General features: G+C 47.1%; 3 protein-coding genes across 6 annotated transcripts in view; all 3 read right to left on the reverse strand.

Annotated features, from left to right (window-relative positions):
- The window catches only part of LOC129172117 (pleckstrin homology domain-containing family G member 3), a 10,837-nt gene extending 8,110 nt beyond the window's left edge, over nt 1–2,727 (reverse strand). Inside the window, exons 1-3 of one of the 4 annotated variants that reach the window (XM_054761538.1) lie at nt 2,640–2,727; nt 2,126–2,181; nt 1–302 (exon numbers count right to left, since the gene is read on the reverse strand). The exon at nt 1–302 is cut by the window's left edge and continues 78 nt beyond it. In XM_054761538.1, coding sequence (XP_054617513.1) covers nt 1–302; nt 2,126–2,174 — 351 coding nt within the window. In that variant the 5' untranslated portion in view covers nt 2,175–2,181; nt 2,640–2,727. The other 3 variants (XM_054761540.1, XM_054761539.1, XM_054761541.1) reach the window with 3 other exon arrangements.
- A 98-nt stretch (nt 2,728–2,825) lies between these two features.
- LOC129172119 (kunitz-type protease inhibitor 1-like) lies at nt 2,826–5,984 on the reverse strand. The gene is made up of 10 exons (XM_054761543.1): nt 5,384–5,984; nt 5,092–5,252; nt 4,877–5,018; nt 4,043–4,213; nt 3,920–3,961; nt 3,721–3,849; nt 3,596–3,646; nt 3,358–3,528; nt 3,227–3,286; nt 2,826–3,161 (listed from the first exon to the last, which is right to left on the reverse strand). The coding sequence occupies exons 1-10, from the start codon at nt 5,772–5,774 to the stop codon at nt 2,983–2,985; spliced, it is 1,497 nt and encodes a 498-aa protein (XP_054617518.1). The 5' UTR covers nt 5,775–5,984; the 3' UTR covers nt 2,826–2,982.
- A 215-nt stretch (nt 5,985–6,199) lies between these two features.
- On the reverse strand, nt 6,200–10,464 carry psmb6 (proteasome 20S subunit beta 6). Its single transcript, XM_054762624.1, has 7 exons — nt 10,279–10,464; nt 9,522–9,589; nt 9,385–9,450; nt 9,243–9,308; nt 9,046–9,175; nt 6,465–6,609; nt 6,200–6,370 (listed from the first exon to the last, which is right to left on the reverse strand). The coding sequence occupies exons 1-7, from the start codon at nt 10,462–10,464 to the stop codon at nt 6,243–6,245; spliced, it is 789 nt and encodes a 262-aa protein (XP_054618599.1). The 3' UTR covers nt 6,200–6,242.
- Nucleotides 10,465–12,889: the final 2,425 nt, after the last annotated feature.

Raw genomic sequence — 12,889 nt, forward strand, 5'->3', positions numbered from 1 at the left:
GGTCTGGACATTGGGCGCCATGCTTCTGGTCACGTGAGGCGAGGAGAGTTTGTCCCGGCGAGGAAGGCCAAGGCCCCGCGCCTCCTGCTCACATTTTGGGCGCGTCAACGGCTGCGCGTAACCTGCTCCTTCCTCGTCAGGGCGCGGATCCAGGCTGCAGTTGGCGTAAGATCCTGGAGGCGTCCCCTCGTCGCGGGAAGATGCGGACCCCGAGGACAGCGTAGAGATCAGGCTGGCGGGGCGATGTCCAGACCAGGAGTCGCAGGATGACGAAGCGCGGTCATTACTGCCAATGGGTGGGGCTGAGGAGGGATGATTGACAGGTCAGGTCAGTGTGGAAGATGATGTCACTGCAGATCAACCAATGACTGACTTACATTCAAACAACAGAAGATTAAAGTCATAGCAGCTATACCAGGTCTTCACAGCTGCATAAAAGGTATGTACAGGAAAGGTCTTCGCAGCTACATAAAGACTTGTACAGGACAGATCTTCACAGCTGCATAAAAGGTATGTACAGGACAGGTCTTCACAGCTACATAAAGACTTGTACAAGACAGATCTTCACAGCTGCATAAAGATGTGTACCAGGTCTTTACAGCTACATAAGGACTTATACAATGTCTTCGCAGCTTCATAAAAGGTTTGTACAAGACAGGTCTGCAGATGCATAACGACTTATACCAGGTCTTCACAGCTGCATAAACACTTGAACAGGTCTTTGCAGCTGCATAAAGACTTGTACCAGGCCTTCTCAACTGCATAAGGACTCATACCCCATATTCACAGGTACATAAAGACTCATACAGGTCGTTGCAGCTACATAAAATGAAAGGATGGGGACCACTTTCTAATGTAGGTCAATTTATGATAAGACTATCTGAACGAAACATATAGCTTTTTGTTATAGCTGGCAAGTAAATTTGTGTAATATATAATCATACATCTCATTAATAATAAGTTATTTTATTTTTACAATATGCTGAGGGACAATAAAAAACAAGCTGCAGGCCAAAAATGGCACCCGTGCCACACATTGGACAGTCTTCTACCAATGAACACCAATAAAACACACACATGCAGCACTTCCTGTGTCTTATGCAACACACGTCCCATATGGTTTCTATGGTGATTAAGAGTCTGGTCATGTGACCTGAGATTATCTCCTGGTGTAAAATACTGTCTCTCACACACATACACAAACATAATCACACACACACACAAACACATCTGAGATCAATAGCTAATACCACAACTAACAGCCAAATGATGGCGTTCGGGTGCGCGGACGTGTGTGATGTAGAAAAAGAGCTGTGCTATGAATTTCATTACCCACAAGCCTTTGCAGGCGGACTGAGCCGATCCATGCGCTGTTCTTCAGAACCAGACCACGCGCAGTAGTGCGGGACGAGCGCGGACACGCAAAGACCGGAAGAAAACAAGTCAGAACTTAATGTTTTCCTACCTGCCAGCAGGTCAGACGAGGCTCAGGATGCACACTGATGACTACCTGCACCCCTGAGCAGTGGGGGCGGGGCTTAATCCAATTAGACTGGATGATTCTGCATCGCCACCTACTGGATGTCTACTTATTTTTGACACCATGTCCTACTTTAATGTATTTGCGATCATTGCTGTGAAACATTCCTCCCACATTCCAAAAACATGCATGTTAGCTTAATTGGCGACTCTAAATTGTCCATAGGTATGAATGTGAGTGTGAATGGCTATTTGTCTATATGTGTCCTGCGATTGGCTGTCCCGGATGTAACCGGTCTCTCGCCCAAAGTCAGCTGGGATAGGCTCCAGCATGCCCCCGCGACCCTAATGAAGATAAGCGGCATAGAAGGTGGATGGATGGATGGATGCTGTGAAACAAATGCATGAATGTTCAAGACTAAAGTGTGAAGGTGGGATTCAGATTAAGAGTGTTTGCCTTGGTGGAGGTCTTCCCTGCACTTTCATGTGTTTTTGTTGATTTTCACAACATAAACTGTCACAAACAGAACCGCATTGCCTACAAACAGACGTCCTTTGTCTATTGTCCATTGTCATGGACACTGGCAGCAGCCTTCACAACACCACAACATCCTAAAGTAACACAAAGTTACAAAACACAACTCACCTTCACGCGTGTCAGGGTCAGAAAAGGACACACCACTTCTTTCTGGCATTACCTACCTGAAACACAAACACACGGATGGTAAGGCATTCATAAAGCTGATTTGTTTAGTTAAGCTGCAAAAACAAACATAGAAATTGTGACAACCGAGGTGACCTTCATAAGTAGCATCACCTGAGTCAGGTGCTAAACCAGTTTGTCTTGAGCAAGAATTCGCTCTCCGTGACGTCAGCAGACACGCCTCACAACATTAAATGTCACTTTGTCAAAACGCCCAAAAAGTTACAGAAGAAAACTAGTACAAAACAAGTAAAACCACTTGGATGCTCCGTCGAGGAGAAGATGTGGGCCGAATCGGAACCAAACAGAATGTGAGTCCGACAGCTGCCACCCCAACGTCACTTTCAATGTCCGACAAGCTGACATCGTTCACGTTCAACTTTTGAGAAGATAGTACATTTTCAAATTAAAGTTGAGTGACAGCAGACTTTAAAGGTGTTTTTCATTTGGGACTTACCTGGTTCCAGAAGGAAAAAGACAACTTGGTTTCACTTCCGGAAACTTCGCTGAAGTTTCTTGTTGCCGCTGCCGCGCCAGCTGCCTTGTACGCATGCGCATCTTTCAAATCAAAGCCACTTTTCTTAGCGGCAGTTCATTGCTCCCCTCTAGAGGGCAGCACGACGTCACAGGTATGGTTGCACGTTAAATATTACATGCATGTTTTATCTACATGTTTACAAGTGTGATCATTCTTGACAGATGACGTCATAAAAGGCAACTTTTTTCCCTTGTACAAAAAATGTTTAATAAGAAGAAAACACTGTGTAGTTTCTAAAAACAACATGGCAGAAGCGATGACGTCAGGCAGGGTTGGTGGTGCCGTTGTAAACCAGCGTGTACTGCTCTGACGCCTGGTGGGCGGGGCTGGCGGCAACATTCTGGTGTAAGCGCTTCCTCCTGGACTTCAGGAAACAGTAGGCCAGGATTGCCAGAACAGCCAAGATGGCCACTGACAGAACCACCGCCAGCGCAATGGAGCCTGAAAACACGGTCACGTCACTTCCTGTCCTCCATCTTCGTTTGGGTCGAGAGCTTCAAACGTACCCGAGTTACTTTCTTCTTCCTCGAAGCGTTCAAACGTTCCTCTGGCGAACACATCCTTCTCTGTGTACAACAGGAAGTGATGTCATCAGCCTGTCACCTTCCAAGTTAGGTGTGCATGTGTGTGTATGTACCGGTCACGCCATGACAGGTGCGGTCACACTCAGTCTCCTCTACAAAGTTGTTGTCGCTTCCATTGCAACCGCCATACGTGAAGCGCTGGCAGCGTGTGTTCAGCGGGTTGTAGTACCAGCGTGTGTGACTGGCGCGGCAAGGGCCTGTGCGGGGGGCCTCCGTGCAGCGGGCTGGGGGGGCACTGGCAAGTTAGCATGTAGCGCTTTAGCAATTGTCAGACCGATTGATCCTTCTTACCTTTTTTCTGATTGACGTCGAGGTCAAGCAGCCGAGAAAACGTCTGATTGACTGAGGAGGGTAAAGGTCACTGGACATGTGTGTGCGAGTGTGTGTTTGCATGTGTGTGTGTGTGTGTGTGTTACGTTGGCTGCAGTGGTCCTCATCTGAAGCGTTGCTGCAGTGGATCACACCATCACACTCAAGACTTTTGTCCACACAGCAGCCATTACTGCAGGTCAGCTGATCAGGTAGACATGCAACGCCACACACCTCTGCACACACACAAGCACACAAGCTGAAAAGGCAGCACAGATGATGCGAAAGGTGCATTGAGGGACTGACCACCAGCTGGCACAGCGATGCGCGATTGATCTGATGATGTCACTGTGGATCAACAACACACTGTTATTGTGTGTGTGTGTGTGTGTGTGTGTGTGTGTGTGTGTGCGTGCGCGCACTTGTCACCTAGGACTCCAGCGCAAGCCTTCATGCACTCATCTTTTGACAGGAAGTTGTTGTGGTTCCCTTTACAACCTCCAAACGTAAACGGCTGACACTCGCCTGCGTCGGCGTGGTAATGCCAGCGAGGAAAGGCGGCGCGACATGGCCCCACCTTCGTCGGTGCCAAGCAGTACACTGCAACGCAGGAGGTCACACACATGCTGAAGGCAATGACAGTGAGACACAACATACTTCATGTTTGCTGATGTCAGCGGGGATCGCTGTAGCTTCTTGTGTGCGAGCCCTGCCCTCCTCTGCCTATTTGAACTGAACAGGAAATGATGATCTAGACCAGAGGGTCTCAAACCTGCGGCCCAAAGAACCATATTTTGTGGCCCCCTACTTGGCATTGAAGATTAATGTAAGTGCGGCCCACAAAGCCTGGGCAAATTCAAGGGTACTTGCTCGGGCAAACACAAGCCAACACAAGAAGGGGTCACTAGACAGAACACCAATTACACACTAATGACGGCGCCAACACAAAAATGACAGCACAACATGTAACAAGTAAGCAAACATAGGGAAACTACTACTACTATGGGAATAATAAACAACTATGTTAACACTATGGTACACGGTAACTTCAGCAACTTTTTACAAAACAAGTACCTCAAAGCGTGCTGGTAAGCCGGAAGCCCTCCCAGTGACGGTGCCGGAGTGAATACTTGATGCGGCCCAGTCTCACGCTACCTCCAGCCGCCCCCAGGTATACTGAGTTTGAGACCCCTGTTCTAGACTGTAACTATAAACACATGACTTCCTGTTGACTGACTTTGCCACAAAGACTACATAACTCACAGGTGGCCATCTGAGGGCTCAAGACGAGCACGCCAACCTCAGCACTGTGTGATTGGTCATTGGAGTCAGTGACAGTCAGGCGGAAGCGGTAGCGGCCAGGCAGCAGGTTGGAGAGCCGCACCTGGTCGAGCAGGTCGGTCTCCTACAAAATGACAGAGACAAAAAATTGCGCCCTGATTACTCATTTCATTTGTTGACAGAAGAGGGCGTGTCACCTCCATGATGACGTCAGCGTCTGCGCTCTGTACTGTCCAGCGATAGTCAACGATGTGTGCGTTGCCGACGGCCAGACTCTCGATGCCGTTAAGGGTAACAGTGGCTCCCGGCTGGACCACTCGGTCACGCCCCGCGTTGGCGATGGGCGGAGCCTGCTCAGCTGAGGAAGGTGACAGTGACACATGACCAACTTGTTTTGCTCAGCATGCATGCAGCAACTTGCAACGCTTGTCTCCACTAGCACGGACGTGTATATCTAGCTCGTCAAGAGCTTTCGTCGGGCACACCCACCTGGTCCCAGCGGGCCTTCCAGGTACTTCCGGTATTCGGTCTCTCTGATGAAGCTCCGGTAGGCCTGCCGCTTGACGAACCTGCACACGAAGTGATTTCTGTTCACGCAGTCGTAGAGCGTACACGTGAGGTTGCCGTGCTCGTCACGCGGCTCCATCAGCGCAACGTTACATCTGAGCTCTTCGCAGCACGCCCGTCGGCAGTCGGCCATTGTGGGCGCCTGCGCGACCGCTAACAGCGCCGCACCCGCCTTCACCGCGTCCTCCAAATCCAGCACGAAGTCGTCCTGACCGGACCGGAAGCTGGCCACGCAGTTCGCGTCCTCGGCCGCACCGCCGTCCCGTGGCAAAACGAGGAGGAGGAGGAAGAGGAAGGAAGGCGATGAAGGCATTTCACTTCCAAGTCTCAACGGAAGTCAACGTGAGGCGCGTGTTTGCGTCCGCTCAGGTGTTGTCACCTGCTCAAAAACAGGAAGACACACGTAATGACCCCTCCCTTCCTCGTGACATCACACAGGTGATTCGCCCCAACTTCATAATTTCAATGCATTGCATTTCACCTCATTACAACAAAACATTAAGCTATTTCCCCACACACAAGGTTCACATGTATTGTGCTCAATGACGTTGTTCCAGTGCGCATTTTTAGTGGCTGCCTCTACCTGCTGGACAGGAATGGAACTGCAATTGAAGACGTGGCTAATACATTATTTCATTATAATTATATAATTCTAATCCTAAAAAGTATTTGAGCAGACAGTCTTTCAACAGAGGCTCCACCCACCACCACAGGACGAAGAAGAGAATCCAAACAATGGCATGTTAAAGTTTTTAATGACAAAATTAACAGGCGCGTGTGTTCAGTGTGTTGAAAATTTGGGCAGCTGGTTTCCTAGGATGACTTTTCTCTCCACTCCGTCCTCCGAAATGGACGCCAGTCTGATCACACCACCGCTGGAGCCATCTCTCTCCATCGCCAGGGATAATGCTGAGGGCAACACACAATTATACTTTCAAATAAGGTGTGTGTGTGTGTGTCTGTGTGTCTGTGTGTGAGAGCGAGTGAGAGAATGTGTGTGTACCTGCAGCAGTCAGCTCAAAACATTGTTCTTTGCTCAGTCCTGCTTTGTAGTTGGAGTCCATGAAGCCGTAAATGTACGAACTACCACTGCCCCCAACAGACACCGGCTGCCTCACCAGCATCCCACCAATAGGAACGCAGTAGACCTGACACACACACACAAACCTGTTGATTACTGCTGCTGCAACATGAGCACATACTACTGTACTGTGTAGCAGATATTTGGATATTAATTTATTTACTTTAAGCATGACATCAAAAACAACCGTATCGTTCATATCGATATAGACTGGATTTGCATTGTATCTCCCTAATCTCTCGCACTGCGTGCAAGCTTCTGCCCCACCCCCCTCCTTGCATGCAGGAGGAGGCAGGAATCCCGGCGGCTCAGTCTTTGACAAAAATGGACACGACATTGTCTGCGGTGGAAGAATTAGTCGGCAACGAAAAAGATGTTGCTCTAATTTGGAGGTATGTCAAATACAAAGCATAAAAAAAGATCTTTTTCACTGCCTTAAAACTTGGCACAAACTCCAATACAAGGAATGTCTGAAGCTGCGCGCTGGCTACGCAACTCCTACCACAACACAAAGCTCACGCTCCTTTTCCTGTTACGTTCTTCAAGAAAGGAAAAGCAAAGTGGTGTGCTATTATAAGCGGTGTCCTATCACATGGCTAAGATATGGTCCCCGTTACAACAGTGGAAAAAAACGGCTTTAAAAACAATGGACTCACAAGGTCCAGCGAGCTTCGCAGTCACAATTACAGAAGTCAGACAGACAGTTGCTAAGCCTGATGCAGTTGACAGGTTGGTTGGTTGGTTCAAAAAGCATCGCCTGCAGTAAGTCAAGCCTGTTTCCGGTGAACGTTAGCCTTCGCCAAGGCTGCCCTTTGTCACAGATTCGGTTCATAATTTTCATGGACAAAATTTCAAGGCGCAGCCAAGGCGTCGATGGAGTCCAGTTCGGTGGCCTTAGGATCTCGTCTCTGGATCTCGTCTCTGCTATTTGCAGACGATGTGGTCCTGATGGCCTCATCGGGCTGTGACCTTTACTGGGGCAGTTTTCATTCGAGTGTGAATCTTCTGGGATGAGACTTATCGTCGTGGTGAAGAGAGAGCTGAGCCGGAAGGCAAAGCTCTCAATTTACCGATCGATCTGTGTTCCCACCCTTACCTATGGTCATGAGCTTTGGGTCGTGACTGAAAGAACGAGATCACGGATACAAGCGGCTGAAATGAGTTTCCTCCCTAGGGTAGCTGGACTCACCCTAACAGATAGGATGAGGAGCTCAGTCATCCGGGAGGAGCTCAGAGTAGAGCCGCTGCTCCTTCACATCAAGAGGAGCCAGTTGAGGTGGCTCGGGCATCTAGTCCGGATGCCCCCTGAACGCCTCCCCGGTGAGGTGTTCCGGGCATGCCCAGGGAGAAGGCCCAGGGGCAGACCTAGGACACGCTGGAGGGATTATGTCTCACAGCTGGCCTGGAACGCCTTGGTGTCCTCCCGGTGGAGCTGCAGGTGGTGGCCGGTGACCGCGACGTCTGGGCTTCCCTACTGAGACCGCTGCCCCCAGACCCGAATAAGCGGAGGAAAATGGATGGATGGATATCGATTTTCAACCTAAATATATTGGGATATGAGTTTTGGTCCATATCGCCCAGCCCTACTGTGTCGTGTAGTGTAGTGTAGTGGGATGCAATGGTATGCAGTACAATAACGGACCGTTTTGGTCCGCCCTGTAAGGGACAATACGGCCCTTATAGACCGCAGTTTTGCAATTCATTTTGCACTGTGTGCGTTGGTGTTAGAATACGCACTGGTGAAGAGCCCTCCCCGTTGCGTAATATCCCATTTCCTACACTGTGCATATTGCAAGTGAGTTGACGAAAAGGCGAGGCATTCGGCGTGGAATCAGAGATCTCGGCGACAACAGCCGTGTCCCGCTTCTGCTGTCTAGTCTCGTGCACATCTGCAGAGGTTCCCCACCAGTCTTGTGTTGGCGATGCACAAGACTGGTGGATTGCAGGATTTTACCCACTGCAACTATTGATTCTGCACTTCAATTAAGGAACTTTACTAAAAATAAAATAATCATCAACCTGTTGCGCTTGCACCTTCCTAAAAAGACACACAGTAAACCAGGGGTGTCCAAAGTGCAGCCCACGGGTCAATTACAGCACGTCGCTTGTTCTTTATTGGCCCACAACTTATTCTAAATTCAGATATTACGCTAATTTGTATTAATAATAAACACTAATTTGTTTTGTCAACTATAAACACAAAGCATATAAAGCTTGTGTTGCAATACACTGACCAACACGGAATTGATTTTAGCAGTATTTATTTTGAGAATTTTACTGATTGGAAAACTACCTGCCAGTAGACGTAATTGTAATTGCATTTTCATGCTTCATTTTAAAAATCACTTAACTCAAAAGCAAAGCAGTTTTATGTTTTACATTGTGCCCCCTTACCCTACCCAAAATGAACCAAACCATAACCTTAATACCGAGTACGAACCGAAACGTGAGGATGATGTACCCCTGAACCCCTAGCGTAATGTAGTATAGTGTGTAGTGTTACCTGTCCACCCTTCCTCTTGTCCCAGCCTGCCACCAGTATGCCAGCCATCAGGTCTTCTCTGTGGCGGTAGCAGCTAGCTCGGAACAGATTCGCGGCAGTCTCCACCAACGGGGGCTCGTCTAGCTCAATGCTGGGGGCACACACAACCATTCGCATGAGCCTGTCAAAGTGTGCATGCAGTCAATTACGTGTGGCACCTGTGGAAGCCAAGCTGGTAAGTGACCACGTCAGCGATGGCCTGCGTGTCAGCAGCTGATCCTGACCTGCAAAACATTAACACACCAACAAGTGAGACAGAGGAGCCACTGCGTGGAAGAGGAGGAAGTGGTGCACACTGACCGGCAGCAGAAGATTCGGTCATGAATGGGCGTCAGTTTGTCCGTCACTCTGTTGGCGATGTACGCCCTGACACACAACAAACAGTTTAATATAGAGGTACACGCATACAATGATGATAAACACAATAAGATAGTCACCCAGTAGTGGTGCGGGAGTCAGCACCAATGACCACTCCTCCGTCGTACTCCACAGCCATGATGGTGGTCTGACACACAAACAGGATAAAGTTATGCACAAATAAGAATGGGAAGTGCTGCCATTCGATATGCCAACCACTACACTAGCAATGGCCATGAGGACTATTGATGGATTCCACTGGGTTAGCCTGCAAAAGAACACTCTTAGGAGATAAACTACTGATTAAATTTACTGACTGTTTTGCTTCAGCTAAGTTACACATGACCTCATAGAACAAGGTTATTAAAAACACTGCCTTACTGGATCCTCGTTCTCGTAAACAACAGACCCAAACAAAAAGGCTGCCAAGTTGTTTTTAATAGATGTTATCTGCTCACTATGAAGTTATAATAACATATAATAAATAGTGCAAGTTCAAGTTAAACGTCTTGTGAATTCTGGGTTCCCAAGCAAAGAGAAATCGATGTGCTGGTCTCAAAAATCTAAAGTGGAAAATCCTTTTCGCTGCGTTACAACAGGTCACTGTTACAAATGCACACATTTTAATTTACTGCTGGGAACATGAACTATATGAACACGCTTACGTGAATGAGTTCGAATGTTCAAGTATTTTGTTCTGCTTGTAAACAGCGTTAGCCTAGCTATTAGCCAAGGAATTGCTGTCTCATTCAGCCGCTGTTCAGTTTTTAAAAAATCTCCAGCAAACGTCAACCGAACCGACTTAAAGCTCAAGTGGTCGCCATCGGCGATACTTACTCCGGTGCTGACTTCTTTGTGTGTCCAGTCCGGCACCAGATGGGTTTTTAAAGAACCGTGTTCGTCCAAACGTCGCATCACTGCTGTAGCTCCCGCCATCTTGTTCCCGTACACTTCTATTTGGGTCCTTCGATGCAGCCTGTTAATATCGCCACATACGTTTACTATGCAAAATGATAATTTCATGTTATTGCAGAACGCTGACCAGAACTGCAAACTATAATAAAATAAAATTTTATATTTTTGTGTTGCTTTGAACATATATCTACTGTGTAACTATTTACATTTTTATTCAGGCATTTTGACGAAGGCCTCTCAATTCTGCATTAGAGTTGGGCGATACTGAACATGTTTGTATCGATCCAAAACCGATACTTTTTACTTGGCCATTCTTTAAGATAATTTTAGTGGTTATGCCTTTAATTTGTTGATCATGAATATAATCAGAATAAAACACAGAACAATGAATGCATACACATATGTATCTATCTCATCTATCTCTCTACATCGAGGTGTGTATATATATATATATATATATATATATATATATATATATATATATATATATATATAGAATAACAGAAAACAAAATGCAGTTTTGAAATGAAGCTTTTTATTATTAAGGGAGAACAAAATCCAAACTTACATGGCCCTGTGTAAAAAAGTGATTGTTCCCTGTTAAAACATAACTTAACAGTGGTTTATCACACCTGACTTCAAGTGGAAAAGGTTCTAAAGCCATTTCTAAAGCTTTGGGACTCCAGTGAACCACGTGAAAGCCATTATCCACAAATGGCAAAAACATGGAACAGTGGTGAACCTTCACAGGAGTAGCTGGCCAACCTAAATAACCCCAAGAGCGCAGCCACAACTCACCAAAGGGGTCACAAAAGGCTCCACACCAACATCCAAAGAACGGCAGGCCTCACTTGCCTCAGTTAAGGTCAGTGTTCATGACTCCACCATTAAGGCTGGCTTATACTTTCTGCTCAAACGAGCCGTGCGGAAATCCGCTCGGGAAACCGCGCGTGATTTTATACTCCGTGCGGCGTCTGCTCCCAAACTGCAGGGGGCAGTTTACCGAAAACATGCGTCTACCACAGTACTAAACTAGAGCGGGAGAAGTTTGCCATTATTTACTTGACTTCCACTTGCACGTCTTGGAGAAGAGGAATTGTCCATCCATCCATTTTCTATTCACTTATCCTTATTGGGGGGGTGTGCTGGAGCCTATCCCACCTGACTTGGGGCGAAAGGCGGGGTACACCCTGGACTGGTCGCAGGGACAACAACCATTCATACTCACATACAAAAACCCATGCACGCACGGGGAGAACATGCAAACATACCCGAAGGAGATTCGAACCCAGATCTTCCTGATCTCCTGAGTGTGTGGCCAACATGCTAACCACTCGGCCACCGTGCGGCCCTGAAGAGGAATTGTGTTGTATTTATTTGCTGCTGCGACAGAAAAGGAAGAGAAGGTGGTCCACTCGTCCTTTGAATAGGAGTGCTGCAATCGCAGCTCGTCATTCTTCCCACCACAGGGACTTGTACCCTGGCAGGAGAATGTGCTTACAAAAGGCGTGCTGAACACGGCAAAAGAAAATAAAAAAAAAAACAAACAACGTGACTTAAAACACAACTTGTTTCAGTGTTTCTTTATGCTTAAACTACTGTGCGTCAGGGTGGGCTGCCTCATATTACTGCCGGTATTTCTGTACTTCAGCTGCGGCTCTCTTGTTCATCTGCCATTTTTTTCTGCAAATCTCCATCCGCGTTGTTTTCCATGTGAAAAGGGACGCTCGAGGGGGCGTGGGTGCGAAAATGACGTCATTTGTCCGCATAAAACCGCACGGAAAGCATAAAAAGCATAAAAGGGGCTTTAGAAAGACATTGGGCAAAAATGACCTGCATGGCAGTTCCAAGACGAAAACCACTGCTGAACAAAAAGAACATTAAGGCTCTCAATTTTGCCAGGAAACATCCTGATGATCCCCAAGACCTTTGGGAAAATACTCTATGGTCTGACAAGACAAAAGTTGAACTTTTTGGAAGGTGTGTGTCCCATTACATCTGGCATAAAAGTAACGTGGCATTTCAGAAAAAGAACATCACGCCGTGGTCAGCCCCACCAACCTGGAGCTGTTTTGCTGCTTCAGGACCTACAAGACTTGTTGTGATAAATGGAACCATGAATTCTGCTGTCTACCAAAAAATCCTGAAGGAGAATGTCCGGCCATCTGTTCGTGACCTCAAGCTGAAACCAACTTGGGTTCTGCAGCAGTACAATGATCCAAAACACACCAGCAAGTCCACCTCTGAATGGCTGAAGAGGTGGGCTAGTCAAAGTCCTGACCTGAATCCTTTTGAGATACTGTGGCATGACCTTAAAAACATGCTTCACGCTCGAAAACTAGGGGTGTTACAATTAGTTTTAATTACGATTTGATTTGTATAATGATTTGTGGTTGCCGATACGATTCAAGGACTATATTGGTTCATTTAGAGCAGGACGATTCAGTAACATTTTAGCCAAAAAATCAACTACTGTGACTGTGAAATAAATACGAGGATAATGGACAGTGCAGGTGAAGTTTCCTAAATTCCC

This window comes from Dunckerocampus dactyliophorus, chromosome 19 (assembly GCF_027744805.1).
Source record: "Dunckerocampus dactyliophorus isolate RoL2022-P2 chromosome 19, RoL_Ddac_1.1, whole genome shotgun sequence".
Taxonomy (NCBI): domain Eukaryota; kingdom Metazoa; phylum Chordata; class Actinopteri; order Syngnathiformes; family Syngnathidae; genus Dunckerocampus; species Dunckerocampus dactyliophorus.